Below are 25,421 nucleotides of genomic sequence, written 5' to 3'. Positions count from 1 at the left end.
TATATCTTGATTACCTTGTTTTTTTCGCCAATTGTAACATAACTTTGTAACATCATCGACTACTTGGTTCACTCTTTTGTCAACATACTTTTCAAAGGAGCCCACTATAATTAACTCCTTTACTTTTAATACAAGCACCTTATCCTCAAATCCACATAGGATACCAAACCAAACTTTACTACATGAGATGTTCTCCATATTTGCAACGCAAAGGCTATCACCTAATTCTTAAAATAATGATTAAAGATTTTAAATTCTACTCCATTAGTATTTTGGAAAAGAAACAATATTGCAAAATGTTTTTGACTAATTTTTAGACAAATTAAATTTAACCTAAACCAATTACATCATAACAATACAAAATAAATTAATAGCTAAGTTAAACTAAACTACAATAACTCTAATTATACGATCTTGTTTTTAATCATACTCTTTTTTTTTTTTAACTTTACTATGTAATCTCATTTTGAATAATTTTTTTTTAATAAATATTTAAATAATCTAATAATAATATATGAGATTTAATGTAGTATCCAATTGTCCACATATAACTAACTAGGGAATATTTTTTTAAATGTATAATTTAAATAAAATCCAAGAATATATTGCATTTAATACTGCATTATTCCATGTATAGCTATGGTATGTATATACATCTCATGATTACTTGAGCTTTTTGTGGCTAAACAATCTCTAGTAGGAAGTAAGGAAACATACCCCTCACAAACCCTCACGATTACTTGAACTTTTTGTGGCTAGACAATCTCAATTAAAAAGTAAGGGGAACATATCCCTCGCATACCCTCACCACGTACGATTGGCAAGATTCGGTTTAGATTAACGCAGCACGGTAACATAAGGTAAATCCTACGGCCGAGTAAATACCGCATAGAAAAACGGCGGCATCCTTCAAAAATAAATAAATTAAAAACGAAAAATAGCCATGCGAAGGAGAAGGGAAGAATTCTTCATATCGTGAATTGGAATTTTTCTTGCATTGCCGAGGAATCGATCGGTGGTCGACCCAATCATCCCATGCAAGATGGCCAACTGCAACAGCAGCAACAGCGGTCGTGGCAGTGAGCAAGAATTGCAGAAGCAGAAGCAGATTTTCAATCAAATTCTGATGACGTTCTTGAAAGGCTATCCCCAGGCGCGTTCCAGGCCCTTCCCGGTCTTCGTAGCAGAAGGCAAGCGCGTCGATCTTTACGACCTATCCGCCCGGGTTCGAATCCTGGGCGGTTACCAGGCCGTCACGGAAAAGGGCAAGTGGGGCGCCGTGGCCGAGAATTTGGGCCTGGAGCCCTCCTGCGGGCCTATCCTGAAGCTCGTCTTTGCCAAGTACTTGAAGCTGGCGGAGAGATGGCTGCACAAGCTCAGGGCGGCCAAGAATAATGGCGAGATTGTGACCTTTCAGCAACCGCCGAGGAGTGGCGGGGTCGAGGCTAATAATGATGTTCTTGCCGGCACGTTGGAATGGATTAGGTGCGTTGCTGCGAGCCCTGGCAGAGGGTTGCGGGGTTGGTCGTATGGGGAGAAGTGGGCCGAGGAGTGCTTTAAGAGGGCTGAAAGAGCAAGGCTTTTGGTTTTCAACGAGGCCGACCACCAGCAATATTCTCCGGTAGGTAGTGTGTGTTAATCCTAACAAAATCTCCTTCAATTTATTGCTCTGTTTTGGGGAATAGAGATTATAGCACGTGAGGCTGTGCAGGATGTTTTCTCGGACCTCATTCAAATGGGCCGCAATATGGGTTTTAATGAATGACCTGCTTTTCGTTATCTTTATTTGTCTTTCCATGGTTGGTTAAATATATGATTTAGAGTCTTTACGCCTGTGCTACAGTAAATCCAGAAATGGTTCTTATTTTTAAAGAAAGAAATAGCGCCACATGTATTGGTTCGAAACTTTGAAAAGCCCCACTTTTGACTATTCCTTCCTTTCCATGCATACCCTGCAAAATTTACTATGCTTATTCTTTCTGTTTAAATCGGTGGAGATGCCAGGATTGAACCGATGTCCTCAGGGTATCCACAAGTATCACCGGAATTGTAATTTTTTCCCTTGAAATAATTAAATATGATTTAATCGTAGATTTATTTTATAATTAATTATTCTTTATTTTTAAATTAGTTATTTTAAATTGATATTTCAAATAAAGATAAGTTTGGTTATATACATTTTTATAAATTAAATAGTGAAATTCTTAAGTCGAAGGGTCTTGTATCCTCAAAATAATATTTAAATATACTGCGACTTTAAAATAAAATAAATTTAATTATAAATTTATATGGTAATTTGCTGATTTGAGTATTAAAAGTGTAATAAGAATATGTCTACTTTTATAAATTAAGTAGTGGAATTCCTGTGCAGAGGGGTCTCTTGTCTCTAAAACAACAAGATTTCGGTCATGAAGTTGATGTCTAGTCAAATTGAAAATTTTGTTTATGTTAGTTAAAATAAATTTAAAAATAAATCTAAAAATAAAATAAAAATCAAATAGCTATACAAAATATTTAAATAATGTTTGTTCATAAAAAAATTTGTAAGTGAAGAAATTGATTCTCTCTTGGTTTATGTTAGATCCGTATTTAAGATGGATCTATGCTGGTTATAAACCAATTGGGGAATATAATGCCTTATCATGGCAGTGTAACTTGTGCTGTCTAATTATAAACCAGATGGGAATACAATGCCTTATCATGACAGTTGTAACTTGTGTTATGTAGAATAAGAAATTATTATCATGCACGCATAACTTTTTCATCTCTAGCTTAATGGTTGATTGATTGTAGAGTGAATATGCTTGCTTGCTTATCCTGGCAGTTATAACTTGTGCTGTCTAGTTATAAATCAGATGAGGAATACAATGCCTTGTCATAACAGTTATAACTTGTGTTATCTAGAATAAGAAATTATTACCATGTACTCGTAACAGAGTGAATATGCTTGCTTGCTTATCCTGGCAGTTGTAACTTGTGCTGTCTAGTTATAAATCAGATAAGGATTACAATGCCTTATCATAACAGTTATAACTTGTGTTATCTAGAATAAGAAATTATTACCATGTACTCGTAACTTTTTCATCTCTTAACATAATAGTTGATTGATTGTAGAGTGAATATGCTTGTTTGACTTTCCTCTCCCTCTTTTCTATGACAGAAAATATAAAAATTTAAAAAATGCCCCCTTACACTACAATTCAATCTAAAGTTCTAAATACAATAATAAATTAGATATTCCAACCATTAAATGAAGTTTTGGAAATGTTTACTCAATAAAAAGTAACATTTATCAAAAAAAATAAATAACATCATAAAAATCTTTAAATTGAATCAGTAAAATATTGATTAGTGTCTTAGATTTTTATACACTCTAATACCATTTCTTATTTTTGGAAATGTTTACTCACATTCAACCACAACAACAAAAAGAAAAATTAAATCGGTCAAACAATGAATAGTGTCTTAGATCTTTATGCACTATAATACCCATTTCCCATGCTCAAAAATAAAAAGTTAAATACATCAAAGAATGAACAGTGTCCTACACTATCTTTTCCCATGCTAAATAATAAAAAGTTCTATATGCCAAAGAAAATGAATGAAATGAATGACACTTTGGAATCATAGTGTTCTATCTTACCCCTTTTCCAATGGTAAACATAAAAAATAGAACACTTCGAAGAATGAATGGATTATATGGGATTAAGTCTTGGAATGACCGTGCTTGGTAGTACCCCTTTCCCATTTTAAATAGTAAAAAGTTTGATACACTAAATAATGAATGGTATCTAGAAATGTTCAAGTTGGATATGTCAAAAATGAATGATATCCCGGAAGTGATAATGATAGCACTCATGTCAAAAATGAATGATATCCCGGAAGTGATAATGATAGCACTCATATCCCTTACTGAACAATAAAAAGTTAGATATGCTACAAAATGATTGACATTTTGGAAATATTTAAATATTTTGAATGATGTCCTGGAAATAGGGATATTTAATATGTTATGTTAAGCAAAAACCACTTTTAGAAGTATTTTGGGAGTTGACTTTTGTACTTTATAAATTTTATTTCCACTTTATAGTTATATTTTGATTTTTAATAAATATTAACCTATAATTTTAAATTAAATTGATTTTATTATATTTTAATTTTTAATAGATATAAATATATAATTTAAATTAAATTAAATATTATTTTTTCATTTTTTAATAGGTGGTAGCTTAATTAAAATTGTTTTTTAACTCTGAAAATCATTGAAAATCCAGTAAGATTCTGGCAGGGGTTTTTGTAAATTCAGGTTATAGCTGTAAAACTTTAGGATTTTGGGTACCCAGAAGTTTTTGATGGTGCTGAATCCATTTCCATCATAAAAAACATGATTCGAACACTGCTAGTGCAAAATTTCTTGAATTTTTTTTTGCTTGGATTCCGGACAATTCCTTCGTCTCGTTCGACGATGCCTTATTGTAATTGATTTGTATATTTTTTATTATTTTTTGTAAGAAAACATTTTTCTCTTTTAGCCATTCTACCTAACCATCCAAAATACTCCAATTGACACTTTTTTTATTATCTATTTAAATCATATTATTTATTTATATACATTTTTCTTATAGTATTTTTTATTGAATTTAGGCTTCTGTGATCCATATCAAGTAAAGTTTTTTGTGATAATCACATCAAATAAATTTTGACATAATTATCGTCGAAAACCTTCTTAATAAATTTAATATTTTTTAATTTAATTTTAATAAATATTATATTATATAATATAATATAATTTAAATTAAATTTTATTTAATTTATTTTTATTAAAATTATAATGAATATTATATCACTTAAATTAACTCTTATCTTATTTTATTATATATATAAAATCAATATACTTTTATTCATACAATTTGTGTTTAAGATATGTTAAATTCACTCATCTACTCTCGATGATTATAGAAAAGGGGACTTCACATTTGTGGGATGTGAATCCTAAATATGGGGATTTGTACCTCCTTGAAGCTTGTATGGCAAACTTATCTTCGGGTTTTTTTTCCAACTGCCTTCTTGTGTTCAGGATGAGACATGCTCATCTGAGATGGTTATGAGAAGTTCTTTTGCTTGTGTTGTGGTGTGCAACGTGGTACTTCTTTTTCTTGTAGGGGGCTTTTTATCATCAATTGAGGGCTGATTGGATTATGTTCAGTTGCAAGATGCTGAGAGCCAGTTGTGCTGTTGGTGTGCACCATGGTATTGTTTTTTTGTATGGTGTTTCTTATGATCAGTTGACAGTTGATTGGATAAGGAGGTTCAGTTGGAGGAGAAATAAAAGTACTAAATTTTTTGAGGTTTTTTTTTGTTAATTTCATTTTTATAATTTTAATATTCTGATATATTAATTTTCCTATATGAAATTATGGTTATGTTAGCCCAAGATTTTAATTCGTAGTTATAATGAATTTTTTTTGCTGAGTCCTAATTTTGTTTATCATTTAGAAATTATGAATTTTATTTACAATATATAACGGCTAATTTATAATAATTTTGTTTATCAGTTAGGTGCTGATTGTATGATGTTCAGTTGGAAGATGCGGAGGGTAAGTTGTGTTTTTGTTGTTGGTGGGGAATTTTCAATTCTTTTATGATCAGTTGAGGGTTGATTGGATGATGTTTAGTTAGAAGATGTGGAGAGTAAGTTGTGTTTTTGTTGTTGGTGTGCACTGTGATATTGCTTTTTTTCGCATGATGTTTGTTATGAACCGTTGGGAGATATGGAGAGTAAGTTGTGTTTTTGTTGTTGGTGTGCACCATGATACTACTTTTTGCATAGTGTTTTTCTATAAATTGTTGTGGCTGATTGGATAAGGTTCAGTAGGAGGATATGGAGACTGAGAAAAAGAGAAACACGATTACTAAATTTCATAGAGCTTTTTAGATAAATTCTCTTTTATAATTTTGACATTTTTAATATATTAATTTTTTATATGAAATTATGAATATGTTAGCTGAATACTTTGATTCATAGTTATGACTACTTTCTTAAACTTCTGATTGTGTTTATCATTTGAAAATTATGAATTTTGTTTACAATTTAAAAATTATGAATTTTGTTTACATTTTAAAATTATGAATTTTGTTTACAATATAGACCTGCTGATTTTGTCACAGTAAAATCTGAATATTCAAAACAATTGATACTAAACTCTGAATTACTTTTAAATGCTAGAATGTGACAATTTGGCATCTAAATATTAAGATTATAAAATTTTGATTTTTTTAATATAATATATATTTATGTAAAAAATTAAAATTTTTGCAACCCCGATTCCTAATTTCGAAATGGTTGTGGCACTTTCACCTGAACCTTCTGCCTATTTAGATCCACATCCACAATTGTTCTAAGCTTTTTAGAGTCTTATCTGTTTTACTGTTGAGAGCAATTGATAAGAACTTTAAGTCCTAATTTTTGCTATGATCTTAGGTTTTCTTTCATTCAACGTTATGGTTTGTATTTTGAATGCACGAGATTAGAGTCCTTAGTTTCCATATCAGGAAAGATTTAATCTTATGTACTTAGAATGAATAGTTATTGTACTTTTAAAGGTACAAAAGTGATTTAATGGCACATTAATCGTGGTTAATCTAACCATCTCACATGTATATACTATAAATATCACTTTGTTCGAATGAAGTATGTTAATTTTCCTGAAACTTTGCAATTACTTAGATGAATTTATAGAAAACTTTGCAATTACTTAGATGAATTTATAGAAAAATCAAGGCAACTGAAAACTGAAGCCAAGTTTAACTTTCACCAGATACAAAGTTTCTTAACATTCAATAAGTCGCAGAAAATAATCGAGATAAAAACACATGCACACAAAATTGACATGCTTGTTTTACCCGAGAAACCCAAACAGGAAAACCTACGTTCGTTGTTGTGGTCTTTTATTAATTGTCCTTTGAGCAAATGGATCTATTAAAATTCAATGTGTTGCTACTGCAACCAACTATTTGTCATTGAGAAAGCGCTAGGCTTCTCCTCACTATTATCAACTCGACAATTGTTCTCGGCTTGCTCTTGATCACTGCTCTCGGCCCTGCACACAATTGTTCTCTGCTGAAGGTAGTCTCGACTTGCTCTGCGAATCTTGATCCTTGCTCCTCAATCAATGCACACTCTTGCTCCTCAACTAATGTGCACTCCACAACAAAGAATGATCAATTATTATTGTGCCTTCGTCCTTCTCTTTCTCAATAGAATTCGATGCATGCAAGGAGGCCTAGTCGAATACCAGTTCACACTAGTGTCACGAGTTTCCTTTGCTAGTTAACTGGAGCAAGTCCCAGTTACACTTGGACTAGCTCTCAGTTAACTAGCTCGAGTTGCTCCTTGATCTCCTCTAGTTGTGATTCGAGTTAACTGAGGACTCAACTCGTCCTCTCTTCACTTATCTTTGAAGTCTTAACTCAACCTAATTGAACTTGTAACTGCCACCTCATCTTGTAGTCGAACTGAAGAAGACTCCAACGAACTGAAGCTTCAACACTACGCATGCAAATTTGATGACCATTCCAGTAAACTGTAATCAACTTATCATCACTGAAGTCTATCTCATGATGTTAATTTTAGGTATGTTCTATGCTTAGAACAATTTACTTCAATTTTTCCATTTAGGTTCACTATCAATTCCATATTAGCAATCACATCAGCATGATTGTAAAGTGCAAATAGAACATAAACATAAACATCAGAAAACAAGCCAACACAAGAGGACACAAGATGTGGCACCAGCCAGGGACAAACCCCAATGTGGGGAAACCCTTGATCAAATCTTCTTATATTCTTCAATAGTTCAGTAGAGAGAGAGATAATACATATACATTAGAAGTCAACACTTTGACTTGTCAAGATCAGACATCAGAGATCTTCACCATGAAGATGACACGGACTGCAGTTCTGAACTCGGGTGAAGGCAAACATTCTTCAACTGATTCTCCAAGGTGATTCCATCACCATGCTGCACCTAGCTAGCTGTCTAATCCTCAATGCAATAATACCAACCCATGACAATAGCTCTGTCCATCTCATATTGCAGCAACATCATACAGCCCTCTAATGGCTTCAGCAGTATGACAGCTCCATGTATTATGCTAATGATCTGAGCCTTCAAATACCCATACGAAATATTGACTGTGGTGTTATGGCCTGTGGCCTAACACAGTTTTCCTGTAGCAGCATAAACCTCTGCTGCTCGCAAGGAAGTCTACACCTTCATATTTTCTTACATGATCAGCGCATCAATCTACCTTCTATTAATGACAGAGCTCCACCAAGGTCACTGAACATAGGCCTATATTAATCTGCCCTCTAACAGTCCCCTTTGCTGCTCCAAAGGTTTCCAACCAAGGTCTTCAACACAGTGATTTCATTCACTGTTCATAGCCTTCAAGTTCACACCCCTTGCTCCATCCAAGTGACTGTACATAGCTTCTAAATCAAGGTATGCAACATACAACAATTATGCCCTTGCATTTATTGTCAACACAACCCTAACATATGCTGTCCAAGCACGCCTTGCTGGACAGACTTCAACGCATACCCTTCAGCACTCTTCTCCACGTCATACAAGCCACTCGCACTGATTTTCAGACCTTCCTTATCTGCCTGAAGCTTGACGCTGTCCCTGTCCAAATCAGAGGTCAGATTAGGCATCATTTAGCTGTGGTAAGACTCCTCCATGACTGCGGCTAGGGCATGCTTGAATAGTCTTCTCTTTGGTTGTGTCTAGGGCTAGTTAAGGCATCCTCTTCCCAGCATATAAGGATCCTCCTGTTGCTGCATAGAACCCTCATTGACTGCAGATTATATCACCTTTAAGGATGCGGTTAGGGCAGCATAGAGGCCTCTTGAGACTACGGATTAGAGGACTGCATCTAGGGCTAGGACAATGGCCAGATCTTTGTGGTTAAGATTCTTCTTTACTGCGGCTAGGGTAAGGTTGGATTCCTTCCTTTAGGACTGCGTATGGGAGCCTTTTAGGACAACGGATAGGGTCTCTTCTAGACCTGCGATTAGATCTCTCCTTGTTGCGTTATGGAAGCCTTCCTCATTGCGTTAAAGCCTCCTCCATGACAACGTTAAGGTCTAGGGCATCTCCTCTAGGGCAGCGTATCCTCTTTAGATGTCTGCTGCCACCAAAACCCAAAGACAAGTGGAGAGAGATCACAAGAGATGATTGTGAAATGACTTGAAGATCTCTTCTATTTATGGTGAAACGTTGAGGACAAGTGGGGGTAGTTTGGTAGCTGGCCGACCTTGACGAATTGTCACATAACACAAATAAATTCATATCTCTATGAATACATGTCGGAATCGGATGATCTTTAGATCAATCCTACACCTCTCAACGAGAGGAATCCAAGAAAAATATCAACTGCCATAACTAAGAAGACGCACATGGAGTTTGGCCCTAGTTGCCAATTTTAACACATGAACTCACATTCATGCTAGAGAAATACTAATTCAAGGTCTTCACTGGCTAAGGCACAAGCCAGAAGACCTTCCATCGCTACATTTTCAACAAAATATGGATTTGATTGTTCATAAGTTTGTGATTAGTTGAATGCTTGAGTTTTGCATGGTCGACTTTGTTTCTCTTAATTATCTTGTAGGTTATTATATTAGTAACAAACTATACAATAATACATTTTTGCGTTCTCACTTGTCTCGGTACCATTCCTTGCGGTAAATTGCTTGTCTCCACTTTTTAATTTTGCACTTGTTGATCTTTGTTCTATTTTTTAATGTTTTGTTTTAAATTCATGGGGGTCACCACTTTGCAACAAACAAATTTATTTCCAATCAAGTCATATGGTGTCATAATATGATAGTGAAATGGTCACGTCTTGAATTTTAGTTTTGAGAGTGCCAATGTTGGTACTCTTCTTCAATTTAGTTTTTGCATGCATCATTGGTGTATGGTGACAAGTTTATATTTTTATTTCAATTTTGTGGATGTTGTTATTATCCCATGTTGGATGGTCCATTTTGGTTTTCTAAAGAAATTGCATTTTATATTACACTAATACCTTGGTGAGCTTATGCGAAGGGGCTAAAAATTACAAATGAGCACGAATTCATGAATATCAACAAGGAGCATTGTGTCAACTTTAGTCCTAATCTCCAAAGAGTCCCAATTTCTAAAGGGTCGACATCCTTACTAGAAGGACATAACAAGCTTTAATCTATGGAACTTGACATTGATGGCCAACGCCTCCTCCCAGATGGAAATCAATTGAATCCTTGTCGAAGATGACCACACATTGTCATTTGGTCTATGGTTTTTCCATGTTGTTTGTTCATTCAAGTGTCCTTAAAACTTCTTTATTTTTTTTAAGCAAATCAATGAAAGGAGTTTTTTTAAGCAAATCAATAAAAGGAGATAAAATATTTTTGTTGAAATTCATGCCTAGAAACATGTTGCGATCTAGGATCCTAGAAAATATTCTCGATTGTCTCGTCTCCAACATATTACATAGAGATGTTTTTTGGACTTAATGGATGAAACCTTGCTTTGATTTCTAGCCTATGGTCGAGTACCATCCACTCCAGGGTGCAAATCTTAGAGGGCTACCTTAGCTTTCTAGATGATTTGAATTTGTTTAGTGCATTTGGCTAGCTTTTTGTTGAGCTTCCTTATTTCAAATTTTGTCAGTGATTGACTTACGGTAGATGTTTCAGTTTTGCATGTTTTGTTCAATGTGTACCATCACATCTCATTGGATTGGTCACTTCCATATTTACATATTTGAAGGGAAACTTTCCTTTTAGTGGATTGTTTTTGCTTTTTAATTTTGTTGGCGTCTTTTCCTTGCAATGGGCAATTTATTTTTGCACTTTAGTTTGTAAGTTTTATTTACACATAACAGAGAACAAAGGAGAAATTGGGCATTTTCTCAAATGAGGGGGGTTTCGAGATCTGTTTAAAACTCTAGATTTAGAGCTAAGTGAATTGAGGATTGTTATGTGGAAGTTATTGAGACTTGCAGGGCACCACCTTGAATTGATTGGGATGGAAATCGTATTGAAGATGGGCAACAATATTTACGAATGGTTGGCATGACAAAAGCAAGTGATTCAAGAGGTAAATTTGGCCTCAATGGTAAATACTTATGGGAGCTAACATGATGTGGAAAAGAGATGAAGGGAATCCATTATATTAGACTTAAAACTAACCAAATAATTTGGGGAAGAGTTTATTGCAACATGGAAAATTATAACGTCTTATTCTTAAATTTAAGTATATTAATTTGGTGATATTATTATGAAATTATTCAAAATTTTAAACAATTTTATTATAGAAATTTGAGTGAATATTTATTTTGAATTGACCAATTTTTTTGGAATTTTTTTTTTGAATAAATTAAGCAGATGGTAAATTTTAGCTCCTAGAAGTTATCTTGAATTGTAATCAATTACATATCTTCACATTCAACGGTTGTTTTTAGTTTTTAAATTTCCCTAGTGATTCTTTTATCATGTTTGTTTTAAATGGTTGGCTCTAGTCAACTATGTAGATATATCTTATTAGTCGTGGCATATTTGATTAGTGAACAATAGTCTAGTGTATGGTCTCTTGCCATTAATGTAATGGAAAAACTGTGCTAATAAGATAATCCCAAATTGAGTGTATATATATATATATATATATATATATATTTGACATTCTTTATTGTTTGTTAGAAAAACATTTTAGATATTTTTGAAAGATCTTGAAGGCATGTACTTGGAGGGTTGAATATATTAAATTAGTTACTTGATGCATGGCTTCAGAAGAATGAACTAACCTTGAAAAGAGAACTTAATTCTTGACTTTATTCCCCGCAATAGTCCCCACTCTCATCCTAAACAAGACCATCCTCACCATGGACCCTTTACTTTTCCATTCTTACCCAAATTTCTATCCTTGTCCTCTACTTCATATCCATCCTGCAATTCTTTTCCTTCCCACCCTCTTTACCCAACACCTATAATAGCTCATCCAATATAGACATGATCACACCACTTACACTCCATCAACAAATCCTCCTCTATAATGACGAACACATGGAATGTTAAGTTATGGTATGTTCTATGCTTATAACAGTTTACTTCTTTTTCTTATTATATTCCACCGATTAGCAATCACATGTACATAAAGTAAAGTGCAGATAGAACATTAAACAATCGACAGAAAACAAGCCAAGACAAAAGACACAAGATGTGGCGGCTAGCCAGGGAAAAACCCCACAATGTGTGGGGAAACCCTTTGATCAAATCTTCTTTTATCTTCAATAATTCAGCAGAGAGAAATAGTACAATAAATCTGATTCATATCAGCAGTAGCAAACCCTGGATCAGTAGCATCAGCGTTAGCGGCTTCATTATCAAACTAGGGCAGACGATATCTCACAAACCGACAGTCGGATTGACTTCATTCCACCACCAAAAGTTTCGGCTTTTAGAGGAGGTTCAAATGAACCTACAACGCAGTTCAGGTGAGGAGATCTTCTAGGCCACGCGAGTCAATCTTTACTTCTGCAGTTGCAGCTTCAGTTTCAGCAGTTTCCGGTTTCAAACTAGGGCAGTTGATATCTTGCAAACCGTTCGTCGGATTGACTTCATTCCACCACCAAAAGTTGCGGCTTTCAAAGGAGATTCAGATGAACCTACAGCGCAGTTCCAAAGAGGAGATCTTCTAGGCCATGCAAGTCAATCTTTACTTCTGCAGTTGCAGCTTCAAATTCAACAGCGTCTGGTTTCACATGTGTGAGAGAGAGAGACCCATTTCAACGCAGTAGAGAAGAGACTCATATTTGCGCAGTAGAGAGAGAGAGATGTGATGAGATGAGTGAGTCCAAATGAGGAAAAGTCCTCTTATATTTATACACAACGTTGGTGGGTGAATAGATGCGACTGTTGGGCTTCTGAGCCTACATGAGTTGTAGGTCGGCTTGATAATAATTCTATAATCAAAATAAATTCATATCTCCATGAATACTTATCGGAATCGGATGATCTTTATATCAATCCTACACCTCTCGACGAGAGGAATCTAATAAAAATGTTATCAGCCATGAATAAGATGACCCACATGAAGTTTTGCCCTGGTTGCCAATTTTAACACTCCCTCTCAACCATGGAGAACTTCATCTGCGATCTGTCTATCAGTCGTTACTATTCATCCATCAAATGCACTGCCCTGTACAGCCTGACCCTTGCCCTGCTCTGCTCTATTCTGCCTGTCCTGCTTTGTCTTGTTCTGCCTGCAGTGATCTGTACTGTTTTGCTCTGTTCTGCTCTGCTCTTGCATTGTTCTGTTCTGCTCTGCTTTTGTCCGAATTATGAAGAAGAAGAAATGATCGAGGATGTATCATACTGACTCAAAGTCAGTCTCAGAGTATGTACCACTGGTCCCAGATCAGTCTCAACCAACCCAAAGTCAGCGTCATAGTGAGTACAACTCCAATGGTCCCAGACCAATATCATCCTCCACTGACTCAAAGTCAGTCTCAGAGTATGTACCACTGATCCCAGACCAGTCTCAACCGACCCGAAGTCAGCGTCATAGTATGGTACAACTCCTACCACTGGTCCCAGACCCGCATCATTGATCCCAGATCAATGGAGGTCATCCTAGCGTAGGGAGTACGGTAGTTACAACGATGCGTCCATCGGTACTACTATGGTCCCTAACTTCATTTCCCTGCTCATTGATCAGATGAGAGGTACTTCCCATGAGTCCCAGACTGCATGGGTAAGATGCCTCGACAGGAGAACTAATCAATCTTGTCCTCACAGGAGAACACATCAATCCTGCTACAATTGCCATGGAGAACACATCAATCCAGGCCTCACAGGAGAACACATCAATCCTGCTACAATCGCTGTGGAGAACACATTAATCCAGGCTGCCATGGAGAACACATCAATCCAGGCCTCATAGGAGAACTAATCATCCTGCTACACAGGAGAGCAAATCATCCTGTTCCACAAGAGAGCGAATCATCTTGTCCCACAAGAGAGCGAATCATCTTGTTCCAGTGTGCACCACCAGGGGAGGGTGAGTCACCCTGTGGTCATATGTTGCTCCAGTAGGAACCACAAGCCCTTACAGCTCCCAGAGCTCAATGTATGCAACATGCAGGACCCTTGTACAAAGGTTTCTTGCCGACTCCAAGTCGTTTGGGAAAATCACAGATTAGATCTTTCCTCGGGGCTTTGACAAGGTGTATCAACCTGTACATCATCTTAATGTGATGGAGCTTCCTTGCTCATCGACTTACCATATCCCAGATGATGTCTATCTGCTGGAGCAATTGACGAATACGGGATTCCTCAATAATTGAATCCCACCTCTGGTTGTTACAGAGAATCACAGTGGTATCCAATGTAAATCCAAACAGCTCACTGAAGAGCTTTCGCAACCAGACTGCCTCACACGAGGTTATGCTAGCAACAATATATCCTGCTTCGGCGGTGCTCAAAGCCACCGACTTCTGCTTCTTGCTCATCCAGGATATCGAAGCAGATCCCAAGGTGAAACAGTACCCGGAAGTGCTCTTACGGTCCACCACACTGCCTGCCCAATCAACATCAATATATCCAAGTAGTCTCACATCTCCGGCAGTGTATCTTAATCCATGAGAGATTGTGTCCTGAAGACATCTCAGAAGATTCCTGGCATCAATCCAGTTAGGCTCAACCAAATATGAGCTCACAATGCTAACTGCAAAACATATGTTCGGACGGAGGTTCACCAAGAACATCATTGCGAATGAGTTTTTGAAACTCAGAGGCATTTCCCAAGTTTGGTCCGACATCACTACCATATAACTTCTGAAAGTTAAGATCCTCGAGGTAGTCACAGGCTTGCAGTCCATCATACTGAATCTTTCCAACATATTTACCACATATTTTCCTTGAGATAGGGAAATTTCCCTTGGCTTCTGCCACACTTCAAGTCCTTGGTCCTTCATTTCAAATTCAGAAGCCATCTCCCTCTTACATTTGTGAATGAGAGGGTTTGCACCTGTTAGAAAGAGGTCATCCACATACAACACCAGTATGAGAGGCTTGTCATCTTCAACCTTAAAGTAAAGGTTAGGATCAGCTTCACTCCTAGTGAATCCCAGCTTCATCAAGTAGCTATCGATCCTCTCATACCATGCTCGGGGTGCTTGCTTCAGCCCATAGAGAGCCTTCTTCAACCTGCATACATGAGATTTTCAATCATAAATCTCAAATCCTCCAGGTTGCTCAACATAGACCTCTTCTTTGATAGAACCATGCAAGAATGCGGTCTTAACATCCATCTGATGTAGGTTCCATCCTTGTGAAGCCACAAGGGCTATGATCAAGCGGATGGTCGTATATCTGACAACAGGTGCAAATATCATAGTCTATACCTCCCTTCTGGGATAAACCACGAGCAACAAAATGAACCTTATACTTTTCCATACTTCCATTTGCTGCATGCTTTATCTTGGAAAGCCATTTTGAAGTAACAATTGTCTTGTCCAGGGTCTGGGAACTACTTCCCAGACATCATTCTCCATAGTAGACTCATATTCTGTGGTCATAGCATCCTTCCATAGTTAATGCTTGATGACATCAGTTAATGCTTGATGACATCTGAGAATGATGAAGGCTCATTTTGTATGATCGTGCTCATGATGGTTAGGTATCCTTGATACCTATTAAGTTTCTTACTTTCACAAAAGGTTCCTTGGGGTGCAACATGTCCTTCAGCATCATCAAGTAAACCCGTAAGCCATGAAGGCCTCTTCCTAGAAGAGGAAGGCTCACTTGGAGGAGGATCAATCAGATCCATGGGTTCTTCTACATCAGGCATTGATTCATCATCCTTTTCTTTCGGTTCCCTGGTGTCGGCTTCTTGAGAGCTCCTCAAAGACGGAAGATTGATCACCTTGCTGAGAGCCATATCTTCGTCAAAGGTGACATCATGACTAATTATGACTTCCCTTTGACCGGCTACATAGATTCTATAGCCTTTAGTATTTTCACCATAGCCCACGAAAATTCCCTTCTTTCCAGATGCTCCCAATTTATTTCTTTTCTCTTTCGGCACATGAAAGTATACAGGGCTTCCAAAAATTTTAAAATGAGAAACATCAGGTTTCTTACCGGTGAATTTTTCTTCAGGAGTCTTGGAACCCAATGCTTGATGAGGGCATCGATTTTGTACATATACGGCAGTGTTTGCAGCTTCAGCCCATAGAAACTTAGGAAGACTTTGATCATGTAGCATGGCCCGAACAGCTTCCATAATTGTGCGGTTCTTCCTTTCTGCCACACCATTTTGTTCAGGAGTATATGGTGTAGTAGTCTCCCTCTTGATGCCAGCCTCTTTACAAAAATCATGGAACTCATTAGATTCATATTCAGTCCCATTGTCAGTTCTTAAGATCTTGATCTTCTCTTCGGTTTGATTCTCGATTAGGGCTTTGAAGTGTCGGAACCAAGGGAACACTTCATCCTTCTTTTTCAAGAAGTATATCCAGGTCTTTCGAGAATGGTCATCTGTAAAAGTGAGATAATATGAGTATCCTCCCAAGGAGTTCACAGGCATCATACCTGATATGTCTGAGTGAACTAGTTGTAATATATCGAAGGTCTTGCTTTGACTTGAAGGGAATGGTCCCCTTTTGAGCTTTCCTTCGGCACATCCCGTGCATCTCTGTTACCATCTTGTCTTACATCGGGTAGAGCTTTGTAATGAAGGTGGGCAAACCTCCGATGCTAAAGTTCGGACTAAAGAGATGTGTCACAAGACATGACACCTAGTGGACTTCCATCGACCTGATATAATGAATCAACACTAAACCCAAGAGTAAAGGCATCTTTAACATTATTTTTCCATATACATACCTTGCCATTGTTGAAGGTTTACCTTGAAGCCTCTGTCTTCCATTGCCAAGATGGACACTAGGTTCCTTTTGAGGTCAGGTGCATTTAATACATCCTAGAATTTCTAGCCTTCTTGAATGCTTGTCCTCTTCCTTGATTCCCAGCTCTCCTCTTACCTTTGTTGTTGAATTTGTCATTCCTTTGATTGTCATCAGAGGGATTTCGAGTTGCACCACTGCATACTGTACCATGCTTCTCTAATCATGATTATCATCATGCTGCCCATGTCCATGATTTTATCCATCATAATGCTGCTCAAACTAGTGTGCATCATCATCATGCTATCCTATATGTGCATGATCTCATGTTGCCCTTTATGTCCATGATCTCATTCATCATGATGCTCATGATCTCATACATAGTGACTTGCTTTATCGCAAATGTAACACCGTCATTTTCTTCTAGCCTTTGGTCCAGCCTTTCCTTTTGATTTAGTCTCGGAATTATTTCTTTTCTTTGCATGAGAAGAAAAGGTAGCAGGAGGACCTTTAGGCATGGGCATTTTCTGCTCTTCTACCCTTGTTTGTTCTTGAATGCATCTAGACATTAATTCCTCGAAACCAGGAATTACATTATAGTTCAAAAGAGTAGTCCTGAACACATACCATTCAAATGGCAATCCTCCAAGAGTTGTGAGTGCCATTTCTCTGTCAGTAATAGTTTCCCCAATAGATAGGAGATCGTTCTTGATCTCGGTGATTCTTAAGAAGTATGCTTGCATACTTTCATCTTTACCCTTCTTGATTTCCCTCATCTTATTTCTAAGAAACAAAACTTGATCTGTATCATTAACTTTAAATAAACTCACCAGTCTATCGTAGATTTCCTTGGAGGTGTCCAGTAGGCCACCAAGTGCTTGTCGATAGAGTCCCGGATGATCTTCTATTGTTTTGACTTCTCCATTTTTCCATTTGTTCCAGGCAGCAGCAGATGCATTTGATGAAGGCTCAACAATATTGCCTCTTACATGGTCTAGCACTCCTTGATCTTCAAGGGTTAGATCGATAGACATCTTCCATCCGTGATAGTCAGCTTTCTCACGGAGCTTGTCTTCGGCAGGAAAGAGTGTTGAGGACCCCATAGTTCTTTTAGGATAGCCTTGCCAATATTCTCTTCGATGATTGCTCTTTCTCTTGCTCGGGCTTTGTCTTCACCTCAACTCCGATACCATGTTAAGTTATGGTATGTTCTATGCTTATAACAGTTTACTTCTTTTTCTTATTATATTCCACCGATTAGCAATCACATGTACATAAAGTAAAGTGCAGATAGAACATTAAACGAACGACAGAAAACAAGCCAAGACAAGAGACACAAGATGTGGCGGCTAACCAGGGACAAACCCCACAATGTGTGGGGAAACCCTTTGATCAAATCTTCTTTTATCTTCAATAATTCAGCAGAGAGAAATAGTACAATAAATCTGATTCATATCAGCAGTAGCAAACCCTAGATCAGTAGCATCAGCATTAGCGGCTTCATTATCAAACTAGGGCAAACGATATCTCACAAACCGACAGTCGGATTGACTTCATTCCACCACCAAAAGTTTCGGCTTCCAGAGGAGGTTCAGATGAACCTACAGCGCAGTTCAGATGAGGAGATCTTCTAGGCCACGCAAGTCAATCTTTACTTCTGCAGTTGCAGCTTCAGTTTCAGCAGTTTTCGGCTTCAAACTAGGGCAGTCGATATCTTGCAAACCGTTCGTCGGATTGACTTCATTCCACCACCAAAAGTTACGGCTTTCAAAGGAGATTCAGATGAACTTACAGCGCAGTTCCAAAGAGGAGATCTTCTAGGCCACGCAAGTCAATCTTTACTTCTGCAGTTGCAGCTTCAAATTCAACAGCTTCCGGTTTCACATGTGTGAGAGAGAGAGACCCATTTCAGCGCAGTAGAGAAGAGACTCATATCTGCGCAGTAGAGAAGAGACTCATATCTGCGCAGTAGAGAGAGAGATGTGATGAGATGAGTGAGTCCAAATGAGGAAAAGTCCTCTTATATTTATACACAACGTTGGTGGGTGAATAGATGCGACTGTTGGGCTTCTGAGCCTACATGAGTTGTAGGTCGGCTTGATAATAATTCCATAATCAAAATAAATTCATATCTCCATGAATACTTATCGGAATCGGATGATTTTTATATCAATCCTACAAATCTTATAAAAATATTATCAGCCATGAATAAGATGACCCACATGAAGTTTTGCCCTGGTTGCCAATTTTAACATGGAATCCTTCCTAGACGCTGCCAACAGTAGGGGGTCTCCCCGGTATGAAGTCCAAATTAGACCACACATCATTTGGGATAGGAGCCCCATCTGGAATGAAGGCCTGATTGCCATTTATACTTAGAGATTTACCTTGACTGCAATCAACACATAAGAGCGCACACCTATACTTTGAGATAAGCATGTAAGTTAGCCTTGTGAAACACCGATTGCAGTGTATATTAAGTACTTTCATGGAAGGGAAAAGAAATAGTGAGCCTTTAGAAGAAAAATGATAATACTATCCTAATAAAGGCACACACATGTATAGAATGAATCGTTATTAATCTGCAAAATAATTCACAAAGTAACAACGATAATGAAAGCAAGTAGAATGCACATTCAACAAGATGTATACCAAAGCCAATGAAATAGTTCATTTTCTTTAGTACATATGAACACAAACATATATCATAAACATTAAAAGAATAGTCTTACAACATCCACGATACATGCATGAAAGTGCGCTGGCTCTGAGAGCTTCAAATATTAAGTGAAAGTTCCAAGATACATAATTACAATGATGCATCACTATTCCCAATAGTGGAACATTAAGCCACCACTTGCTCCTCAAAAGAATGATCTTCTCTCCTATGCCTAGTTTGAGAAGCCAAGGTGAAAAGTCCTTTACTTGAGGCATGAGGGCTTATTTATAACAAATGGGGTGACCTTTCACCTCCCATGTGACTCTTGACCTCACTCATGAGTCTTGAGATCCCATATGACTTTTGAGCTCCTAATGACTTTTCACATTCCATGTGTGACCTTTGGCTTCCGCACATTTTACATTTTCTAATTTTCGAAATGACATAATTACATTCCACTAATAATGTGGCAAAAATACATAGAACAAAATAACACTCTTGTTTTCACATTGTGAAGCTACAATTTGGCGACTATGACATGAGACTTCATTGTAATGTATCAATGCCAAGTTCTTCTCTTTGCTGCTATGTCTTCAACTCTTCATGATTGATCTGAGATGTGCTTCATCTTCACCCTCCAAAGGGTCTGGATAAGTATTGGAACCTTCTAAGTCAACATGAGTTTCCATCTCTTTATCGTGGTCCAAGATTCCTTTACTCTTGCATGATAACACCTTTGTGTTTCATCTCCACAAGTGTCTTCTTGAAACCTCTCCTTAATGACCTCCTTGAACATCATCTTGCCATGTTAGGATGATAGCACCTGCAAATGAAGTTCACTCATGACAAGACAATATTAGTCCCAAAATCACCTATTCTATCTTGTTTGCTCATGTAAGATACTAACTGTGATGGGATAGTGCGCAATGACTGAGAGTAGGAGGCAAGAGGTGAGGGTCCGCACAGTGGGAGTGCGCAATGATTGAGGAGGAGACTCTGGTTATTACATAGGTTTCCACTACAAGGACCAAGGGATGACACTACTATCCACTGGGATTGTGAAATGCGCAATGGAGGGAAGGGTCATCAAGGCTTTGCACAGAGGGCAAGTCCAAGAGACAATGATGACATGCTTGCTCACTGAGGATGTGTAATGCGCAATGATAGAGAAGGAGATTTTTGGTATTGCGTAGGTTGCCATTGCAAGGGCCAAGGAATGACCCTATTGTCCACTGGGAGTGTGCAATGCGCAACACAAGCCAGGGCTGATCAAGGCTTTGGGTAGTGGGCAGGTGTAAGCAGCAAGGGTTGAGTGACTGTGCTCTAGAGATGCACAATGCTCAATGTGAAGGGAGTTGTTCTCAAGATGGGCACAAAGGGACAAGAGAGAGAGTAAGAGCATTCAAATAGGTCCAAAACATGATTACATACACATAGTGACATATACAATCACTCTTATGACAAGAATATGCACAGTACCCAAAACCAACATATATTCATTGAAGCGACAATAAAATGACACTTATCTTCAAGTGCGACAGTTAGGGTGCAAGTCTTTGCGACCCCAGTGTTGATTGCAATCAAAAGGTGCACTATGCCATGGGAGAGTGTCCAAGACATGTTCTTATGATAGATATGATCAACTAGTGTAAAAAAGTGTGTTGGAGTTGCCTCTAGAAGGTGTGCCAAGGTGCTTTTAACAAGATATGAGAAAGCAAGCGAAAGCGACACATCGAAGAGTGAAAATAAACAAAAACAACACTTGCAAAAGAAAGAGCAAACAAAAACAACACGTGAAAGCAAAAGCAAGCAAAAAAGATAGCTGATAAACTTACTCAGATGATGGCGCACTTGTGAGAGAATGCTCCTTGTCCTCCAAAAGTGCCAAAGCTCAAAAGCGAAAGATGAATGTGAAATGAGCTCTAGGTTGGTCTCTTTATATATGGAGAGCACACATGCAATTAGGGTTAGGGTTCATGAGTGCGCTCAGTGCATGTTGAAAAACTAGGAGATAAGGATGAGTTGACTACTTCTAGAAGTGTGGTAGTGTTGACTTAAAGGAAGTGCACTCTCACTGTCAATAAGAATTACACACTGATTGTCAACAAGGAGTGCACAATCACTGCTAACAAGGAATGCACAATTAGTCTTCGGGAATTGTGCAATGTCTATCAACGAGAGGTGCACTTGCTTGAGTTCTAGGAGTGCGCACTTGACTATCAACAAGAAGTACGCTCTGTCTAGTGGCAAGGAGTGCGCTTCATTGTTTCCGAGAAGTGCACAAGGCTTGCTTGGAAGAGATGCGCAAGGGCTAGGCATGTGAAAGCAAGTAGTTGCGACATTTAGGAAGAAAGTATGGCCAAAGATGACTTTAATGACTCAAAAGGACAGTTCGCATGATCATTAGGGGGCTTCAAAATTTAAATGAAAGCAAAATTTTGGTGGGGGGGTTGTAGCAACTACAAGAAGTGCTTAACAACTAATTGTCAACTTATGGCCACAACAAAATACAAAGGGATATCCCTAACAATAAATAGTAGGATAATGGTAGCAATGAACAAAATAGGGAGGCTTGTAGGTGGATGGTTATAACAATCATCGTGGGGATTATAGTTTGACATGAATTGTGTTAGTACACAATGCCTTGGCTTTATTGAGAAAAGGTACCAAGGAGGTGTTTCCTAGTGCTTTCTGCCTTTTTTATAGGAAAACACATGAAAACACCTTTTTAGTAGGTGACTTTATGAGTTATTAGAGTCATGTCTTAAAAGTCACTTTATGTGGTACTTTAGTACTATGTACTTTATATTATTAAAGTCATTTTTGCCTAGGAAAGCACATGAAAACACCTTTTTAGTAAGTGACTTTATGAGTTATTAAAGTCATGTGACTTAAAAGTCACTTTATGAGGTACTTTAGTACTATGTACTTTATATTATTAAAGTCACTTTATGTTTTTAAAGTGACTTTATGAGAAAAAGATACAAGGTATAACTTAAAGTTATAAAGTGACTAGGGAAGTCATTAATGAGGGGGGGACACATGAAAAGTGGTTTAGTGAAGATTAGATCTCCACCATTAATTTATGAGAGCTAAGATCTAATCTTAACCATAGATCAAAGGGTTAGGGTTTCTCCTCATTATGAGAGACTAAAAAGGGAAAAAGGTAATAGGGGTCATTTATTCTTCATGTGAAGAGCAAAGTGAAGGAGAGGGAGGTTGTGATAGCCAAGTGTTGAAGGGAAATAGAGGTACAACAAACAACAAAGTTTAAAGAAGCTAGAATCACAAGGCTGGGAGACAATACACAGGTCGAGGTAGCACAGGGAAGTGGCATGCATGTTGAGAAGCTTACAACAATTGTTTCTTGTGCTGAAACTAAAGAGAATCTTAGCGGATTTTTCGAGGGAGACTGTTAGGAGAGCAACCTGAATTTTTAGGAGGTTTTTTTGGGCTGATTGACATGTATTTCAAGGAGAAATTCTGTCAGCAGAAGCACACAGTTCGAGGCAGTGATTGCTGATTACAAACACGATTTTCAAGTGCATTTAATGCTGGTTGGAGGCCCGAATTTTTACGACATTCTAGGAAGAGAACTCGAAAATCTAGGCTAGAGATTGTTGACAGTGGCACACATTCCTAGTGGCAAAGATTGCTAGGGTGTGCACTAATTTCTAGACAATGGTACAAAATCCAAGGAGTTGGGTAGAGTTCTGAATTGGAGATAAGGACCCCTGAGTTTTTTTGCTGTGTAAAATTTTCCTAAGAAAAGCATAATAAAATTCTCCTTCACGTTGGTTTTCCACTTGTGGGTTTTTCTAGGGTCAGAGTTGACCAAAAATCCTAGTGTCTCATTTATTTGTGAATGCTTTTTCTATCTTCTTGTCAGTTGAAAATTGAATAGTGAAAGTGAAGTAGAGTAGCCTAGTAGTGTTTAGTTTATATTTGTATCTATGTTTGTGTCTGCATTTAAATATGGGGTTGGGCATTAAACAATGATATACAAAACAAACCTAAACCAGAGGGGTTATGACAAATGCTAAAAATTTCTATAGGCTTCATCCCCATAATTATCTTAGAGCGCTTAACACATCCAAATTTGTTGTTGAGAATGGACAAGCTTGAATTTGAAAATCACAAGTCACAGTTGGAGGTTTAAGATCTCAAACAATTGGTCATAGAGATGAAATACCATTAAAATTTACATCTTTAACTCTTGCTTGATGCCTCCCACACAATATAATCTTAAATCTTAGCTATAAAAAAAAATTGAGGAGATGAGGTATCGATAGATATTATTCAAATAAGAGAGAAACATGATAGCAGACTCCAAATTCTTGGGTGTAAGTGGTTTGGAAGAAGGAAAAGTCCCCCATGTTTATTGAAGTGGAATTGTTATGCCAAGAATTTGTAGGAATGCATCATGCTAGCCAAGAGCTCAATCTTAGGGTTTGTGGACTCCCTACCTCGACCTTTGCTTTAGATCCTTTGCAGTTGGGCATTTTATTCCTCCAAAGGCCACGACGCCCTTGACTTGAATGATATCTATCTCGAAAGAGCTTGGATGGGTCCCAACTTGATAATATTTCTTTGCTCTATCATTTAAGGGAATTGTCTTTGAGCCCTTAGGTCCAAGAGATGGATTTCCTCCCTTCGACATATGATCTTTCTTGATGTTGACATCACAATATGCCAATTTGTTGAGCTCAAGCATTTTAGGGAGCAAGTGATAGCAACTAAGGAGGAGGGTGTTAGAAAATCAGAAAGCAAAAAGTTTTTCTTGTGATGATAATTACTTGTGATATTATTATGTTATTAGCTTCTTTATCTTCTTTTCATCAAGCAATCATCAAAGCAAAAAAACATGAAGATCATGGACACCAGATGTAGGCACTCAGCTAGGGCTAAAACCCTTATGTAGCGGAAAACCCAGTCAAGAACTCTTCCTTCAGTAATTCAAAATGAGATAGACCAAGACCTTAGACCTACAAACCTTCCTCCTCCACCAAGTCAACCTTTCAATGAGATACAACAACCTTTAATAGTCTCTTCTTGTCTAGTTGCTATAGCGCAACATCAATCTAGAAATTTTGGCCCTAGCTTCACCAACAACTTTAGAATCTTGACCTCCGCAGCAAATGTAGAATTTCGGCTCCCAACAACAATCCAGAACTTCGCATGTGTGAGATAAGAGAGAGATTTTGACTTCTTTAGCGAGATGTTGGCCTCCTTCTTTACTATACTTTTCCTCTTTTTCCCTTGAAATTCACATTTTTCTTAGCCTAGAAACTGCAAATCGAACTTGTTGAGTGTGCGTAACAAATGAGGTTGAGTTGTTGCCTTTATATAGGAGTTTCTGCTCCTCTATTTAGGCCAACTTGTCTAGTTTGAGGCCGACTTGGTGGAGGAGGCCTAGAAGATCTAAAATACAATACACTAAATTTCTGCTTTGAAAATTATATCCCGAGAAGGGTTCATTCCAATATGACATGGACAAGGACACTTGACTAAACCCTGGAAGCCTTCAATGGAGGCTTTGACCTGAAGACAATTGACCCAAGAATGAAACCCATGCTTTAATAAGTCAATTTCTTTAATAATAATTTAGTCTTTCTTTCTTTTGACAAATATATTTCATTATGACTTAAATACAATTATGAAGACCAACACTAGTTACATTCTTCAACACTCCCTCTTAACTAGGGAGGTATTCATAATTACATATATACTGAGGTACATGGAAGATCTCCAAAATGAACAATGAAGTGTTCTAGCACACTTAGTGTTGTAGACTAGAAACCTGACTAGGGTA

The 25,421-nt window shown here is 37.5% G+C and overlaps 1 protein-coding gene across 3 annotated transcripts in view; it reads left to right on the top strand.

Moving 5' to 3' along the window:
* Positions 1 to 633: 633 nt before the first annotated feature.
* LOC149155744 (AT-rich interactive domain-containing protein 2-like) overlaps positions 634 to 25,421 on the top strand; it is a 108,807-nt gene continuing 84,019 nt past the window's right edge. For 2 of the 3 annotated variants that reach the window (XM_089445965.1, XM_089445964.1), the window contains exons 1-2: positions 634 to 1,621; positions 5,556 to 5,597. In XM_089445965.1, the coding sequence (XP_089302091.1) occupies positions 1,043 to 1,621; positions 5,556 to 5,597 (621 nt within the window). In that variant the 5' untranslated portion in view covers positions 634 to 1,042. The remainder of the gene's footprint in view (positions 1,622 to 5,555; positions 5,598 to 25,421) is intronic. The other variant, XM_089445966.1, reaches the window with a different exon arrangement.

The sequence above is a fragment of the Pinus tabuliformis genome, chromosome 9 (genome assembly GCF_031772625.1).
Source record: "Pinus tabuliformis cultivar Carrire ecotype Pingquan chromosome 9, CPIR1, whole genome shotgun sequence".
Classification (NCBI taxonomy): Eukaryota; Viridiplantae; Streptophyta; class Pinopsida; order Pinales; family Pinaceae; genus Pinus; species Pinus tabuliformis.
Note: the sequence above shows the minus strand (reverse complement) of the source record. Positions and strands in the feature narration are given on the sequence as shown.